The sequence below is a fragment of the Periplaneta americana genome, chromosome 3 (assembly GCF_040183065.1).
Source record: "Periplaneta americana isolate PAMFEO1 chromosome 3, P.americana_PAMFEO1_priV1, whole genome shotgun sequence".
NCBI lineage: Eukaryota > Metazoa > Arthropoda > Insecta > Blattodea > Blattidae > Periplaneta > Periplaneta americana.
Window position 1 is genome coordinate 104,420,069 of NC_091119.1, and position 6,000 is coordinate 104,426,068.

Here is a 6,000-nt window from a genome sequence, read left to right on the forward strand (position 1 = left end):
TTAGAATATTTTTGTTAATAATTGAGAAACTAATTGACTCACAGAAATGAAACTTCACCACATCATTATCTGTCGCATCATGATTATGTGTACAAAAAATCAAGGACGTAGCTTGATAATGTAGAAAATAGAAATTTCACCATCATCCTCACCTTAATTTATGTCCTCCGAGTCTTAGTTTTGAGATGGTAATCACCGTAAAATGAGGTAACTATCATTTTGAGATTACAAGAGGTGTTCAAAACATTCTTCGTCTGTTTTAATACACTTCGCAATGCACCGCATCGCACTATATCGATTCCATCGTAACTTGTTGTCATCCATCATTCTTGTAGCAGAGTGATGACTTGCTAGCTTATTTCGATAGTCTTAGGTAGTACCGTGTAGAGGTACAATTTCAGTTGCCTCCCACAATAATAAAATCCCTGGGAGTCTGATTTGGCAAACCAGGTACCCGATCCTTCGATTGAACTCGACTTTCATGTTGTTTTATCTAACCACCGTTAAAACAGTTCCTTCACATGCAAATCTGGCTTTCAGGTAGTAGCTCCCTGTAAAGCATGTTTGAATAATTTCAAGGAAAAATTGTTTCGGGGCCGGGTATCGATCCCGGGGCCCTTCGCTTAGCGCACGAATGCTCTCCCGACTGAGCTACCCCAGAAACTATACACGACACCGTCACAATTTTTCCTTTTAAATCCACACAACTCAATTGGGCTGACAAGACGCCAGAACCCAGCTTTGAGTGCACACAAATTCTGTGTGACTGAAATGGTGGCTTCCTGTTAACGTACCTCCAGTAACGAATATATTATGCAAATCTGGCTTTCAGGTAGTAGCTCCCTATAAAGCAGGTTTGAATAATGACCTTTCCTAGTTCTTTCCACAAATCTCTGTTCTTTGTTGTCCTCGAACATTGTTTCCCCGCCTCTTTGGCGAACATGTCAGCCCATCTGAGCCGTGGTCTTCCCTGTCCTCTCTTTCCGACGTACGGGTCCCACATTGTGACTGCATGGGTCCATCTTGCCTGGTGTAGTCTCGCCACATGTCCCCCCCCCCCAACTCCACTTAGTTGCCGTGGCTCGTTCTGCTGCGTCAGTAGTGTTCGTCAGTCTTTGTAGTGTTTCGTTTGGTATTATGTCTCGTAGCGTGATGCCCAGTATTTTTCTTTGCATTTTCCTCTGGCATGTTTGTATACTTGAGCGTTGTCTCTTGGACAGTGTCCAAGTTCGGCAGCCGTATAACAAAACTGGGATTATACATGTCTCCAGTGCCTCGAACTTGAGCTTGCGATTGATTGTCTTGTCCGTCCATATGAACTTCAGGCTCCAGAACGCCTTCCATGCCGATGAAAGTCTTCTATTAATCTCTTTGTGGTGTCTTTGTGTGAAGGTAATTCTCTAGCGACTCTTCGCGAGTTTCTCCATGGTTCGCGTTCCACAGAAGCAATTAGAACATTTTCGTTGAACGGAATCTGAACATTTCTTGAACAACCTGCACTGATATGTACCAGAGGGGTCACATTTCTCCGCTATATGATTGAGACCTAAACAGTCCCATTATTTATGACGTGTTACTTAACTTCTCATCTTCATCTAATCCCGATGACAAATTTATTTCCTTATTTGACTGCGCTTGATACTTCCAATACTATAGCCTACAAGATATGAATTGTATGACGTTTTATTTTTATTATGTAACAAGCGAAAGCCCATCGCCTTGGTAGCTCAGGTGATAAAGCACAGGCTTAAAATGACTGCGGAGCCGGATTCACAACCCAGCTACGTCAGAATCGTATTATGGTGGACAAAGCCAAGGTTTCTGTTTCTTTTTCGGGGTTCTTCCGTTTCCCTCTATCATTCCACCGTCACTTTCCAATTCAATATTCATAATTAAAGTTTCAATATATACATATAGATACCCAAAACGGTGAAACTGAATGTAATATTCAAATATTACTAAAATGCAGTTAGCGTTACTCACCTCTCCTGTAGTTTGGAGCAGATCCCACCACTGGATGGATTACTTAACACGACGCCGGGGTAGTGCACCATGGTCTGGTATCCCGGGATGGCGTCCCTGCGCGACAGGATGGGCTGCAGATCAGCGTTCATCACTGCCAAGGCTCCGTTGCCTCAAGCCGCACTGACTCTTATCAGAGGTGACGGCTCTTGTTTGAAGAGCTTACTATGTCATGAGCTCTAGCTTCTAGCACACTCATAGCGTACAAAGTGTAGTCAGAGTAATGGGACGATGTCGCGGTAGTGAAGATTTCAGGGTTGCCACCTATTGTGTAATTAACGAGTTTTATGCTAGGGGTGGTAAATATTGAGTACGGGAGGCAGGGTCAATAAAGTTTTGATAAACGGAGAATTTTGGGAGAAGTCAATATTAGTGAAAATGAAGCCCTTTTGAATGATCTTCTTAAACTTATCGCAAGTTTATTTAATTCTACTGTATACACTGAGTATGTTATGTATTATTAAATATATTTCTCGTAAAAAATACTTCTCTTCCAATTTCTTTTTCAATTAAGAATTAATTTCCTTACTTTGCATTCTTCTGAATTGTGCTGATATTTTAGGTCCAGTTGAGATATTTAAAATTAAAGAAAAATATCTGTAGAATAAATAATTTCATTGCTGAAACTATTGAAGTCATTGATTATACACAGGTACCGGTAAGTGATTTACTTTATTTTGTCTCACCATAGATAAAAGCAATCCTTAACCCATTTTCCATTTGATTATTATGATGTACCGAAGTACATATAATATTTCCGTGCAGGAATGCTTCATTATCATATGATGAAGGATGGGTGGAGCGGAGAAAAATTCTCTCCAGCACCGGGACTCGAACCCGGGTTTTCAGCTCTACGTGCTGACGCTTTATCCACTAAGCCACACGGATTCCAGTTCCGATGCCGGATTGAATCCTCTCAGTTTAAGTTCCACCTCTTAGTTTCCTTTTAGTGACCAACCCTCATGCACTGTGACATAGATGTGTGGCAGTGGCACAATGTCTAACACACTATGTGCAGAGGTGCACTCATTACGAGTGACTAAGTGGCCAGGATCCGACGGAATGAGCGCCATCTTAAATCACTAAATCACGCATATCATATATTCGTACTTCGGTACATCACAATAATATGATATGCGTAAATAATCACTTACATATAATGCGTTTATCGAGCTGTGGATAATGCTTTCACTTAGCACAGAGTAATGCTCGAACTGCGACGTAGCTGACACGTCGGGTAGCGATTTTTTGGAAGACACAGCTACACCCACCACCTCTATTTCTCGCTCCCCCAGATAATGTATCCAAATTGTAGCCTATAAAATTTATATTAGGTGAATAAAATTAAAAAATTAATACAGAATCAGCTGTTCAAATATATGCCACTTTATTTGTATCAGATCATAACAAACTGCCTTCCATATGGCGTAATAAATTTCGGGTTTTAAGTATCTATACAGAGATGGCTCCACTGTGCAGCAACATGTAGCTAGAATACAATATACTGAGTAAATGAAACTCAAGAACAGTTTTATTTCTGACGTGAACTTTGTCGTTGATGATCGGAGGTCTTGTTCCCATTATCTTCAGAGAAGACTTCATAGAATGCTAGCTTAAGTCTTTCTGTGGAAAAGGTTTTAGGGCTCCCGTGAATATCGACTTCGAACACGTAGTCAGATATCCTACGAAGAATTCTATACGGTCCTTCATACGGTGGTACAAGGGATCCTTTAGTTGCCACACGAACAAAGACATGCGTACACGTATATAATATCTTATGCTGAAAAGCTCTTCTGTTTCAGTGGTGAGCAGCGGGGATCGATCTGACAGTGCGCATTAACTGTCTGTGTTTTTCAGCGAAGGATCGCTGCGACAGTTCGGTTTGGTCGTCGACGAAAAACTCTCCCGGAAGTCTTAGCGTCGCTCCGTAAACCATTTCTGCGGGCGAAGCGTCACAATCTTCTTTGATGCTGGAGCGCAATCCAAGTAGGACAGCCGGTAAGATATCGATCCAACATTTATATCCCGTGTGACACATGATAGCGGCTTTCACTGATCTATGCCAACGCTCTATCATGCCGTTTGAGGCGGCATGAAAGGCTGTCGTGCGTATTTTTGTAGTATCAATGAGATTACAAAACGCTCGAAAAATAGCAGATTCAAATTGCGAGCCTCTGTCTGTTGTAATAGTGGCAGGTGCGCCGAATCTTGCAATCCAAGTCCTGAAGAATGCGTCTACAATAGTCTCTGCAGAAACTTCAGATATCGGAACCGCTTCAGGCCATCTTGTGAATCTAGCAATCATTGTCAGGCAATACTGAAAACCTTTGACAACTGGAAGCGGACCAATGATATCTATACGTACGTGAGCGAACCGCGCGCTTGACATAGGAATGTGTAGGGGCACATTTTTTTGGTGACGATTTATTTTACTTCTCTGGCACAGAAGACACATACGAGCCCACAGCATAATTTCTTTATTCATTCTAGGCCAAACAAACTTGCGCTGTATAAGTTTCTTAGTTGCTTTACCGCTAGGGTGAGACAGGTTGTGAATGTTATCGCAAACTTTCTTGCGAAGACAAGATGGGATGTAAGGTCGAATGACCTGCGTCGAAACATCGCAATAAATTTCTTCCTTTGATTCAGTCAGCGGAATTTTTGTTAATTTTAAGCTGGTCGAATCAGATTGAAGAAGTTGTTGAAGTTCTTCATCAGCAGCCTGTGCAGCCATGAGTTCATCTGCGGATATTAGCGTCGGCATGTCTATGGCACCTACATATACGTGACAAACAGTCTGCTACAGTGTTGTCTGCACCCTTAACGTGGACGATTTGCGTCGTAAATTGACTAATGAAATCCAAGTGACGGAACTGCCTAGGCGAAGCTTTGTCTGCACTTTGATTAAAAGCGTGAATCAATGGTTTATGATCAGTTACGATAATCAGTCTTCGTCCTTCAACCATACAACGAAAATACTTAAGGCTTTTGTAAATTGCTAACAGTTCACGATCATATGTGCTGTATTTAATTTCCGCATTGGTATGCTTCTTAGAGAAAACACCCAAAGGTTCCCAACTACCGAAATTGTACTGCTCGAGCAGTCCCTGGGCTAGTCCTTTTCATCTCGTTTCTGAAAAGAACGGATGATGGAGACCCTGTGGGGATTACCGTCGTTTAAATGCTACAACTATCCCTGATAAGTATCCAGTTCCTCTTATACATGACGTAACTCAACGGTTAAACGGTTGTACCATTTTCAGTACTCTTGACTTTACCAGAGCGTATCACCAAGTTTCCATAGCCCACTCCGTTGTATCATGAACATAGACGTAGACCAGTTGTGACTGCAGAACTCAGAGCCCTACAAACATCTTCGCTATAGTATGAAGGCCAAACCATTGCTAAGCTGTCTTCGCAATATTATACCGTTCATGGTTCTCGGTGCACGGGCCTAAATGAGAATTTCGAATATGTTGCAGACATTTGTTTTACTATAGCCTACATTACGTATACCACGCGTAAGCGACGGGCAGAAGAAAAGAAGAACTGACGGAATTAATATTCACTGATAACACTGCTCAACAATGAAAATGCTTCGAGCTCAAAAATAGCTAATTCTTATGTATTTCCACCTGCTGAATTCAAAAATCGCCATAAAAGTGACAGATTAGCTCTTGCTTTGGAGATAAAGTGACATTTCAATTTTTAGAGTCAACATTTTCAGTTTGGGGGAAATTTGGGGGAATTTTTGTTTTGGGAGTTGGCACACCTGTCAAATAATAAAACACAAATGTTCTTCAGCTGTTTGTAAGTTACAAACATAGATATTGTTGCTGTGGCTGTGAATTTCATATTGTTTCTGCTGTAATTAATGCAGAATTTCTGGTTTGGAAGTGTTTTTAAAGTGTAAAATTTGTAAAAATGCCACGAAAATTGTGTGTTTGAAGTAGAAAATGAAGACAGTGTGGAAGACGA

At 41.3% G+C, this 6,000-nt stretch overlaps 1 protein-coding gene across 1 annotated transcript in view; it reads right to left on the reverse strand.

Annotated features, from left to right (window-relative positions):
* Positions 1 to 2,202, reverse strand: part of LOC138696352 (sodium/hydrogen exchanger 9B2-like) — a 40,855-nt gene extending 38,653 nt beyond the window's left edge. Inside the window, exon 1 of the mRNA XM_069821170.1 lies at positions 1,984 to 2,202. Coding sequence (XP_069677271.1) covers positions 1,984 to 2,114 — 131 coding nt within the window. The 5' untranslated portion in view covers positions 2,115 to 2,202. The remainder of the gene's footprint in view (positions 1 to 1,983) is intronic.
* Positions 2,203 to 6,000: the final 3,798 nt, after the last annotated feature.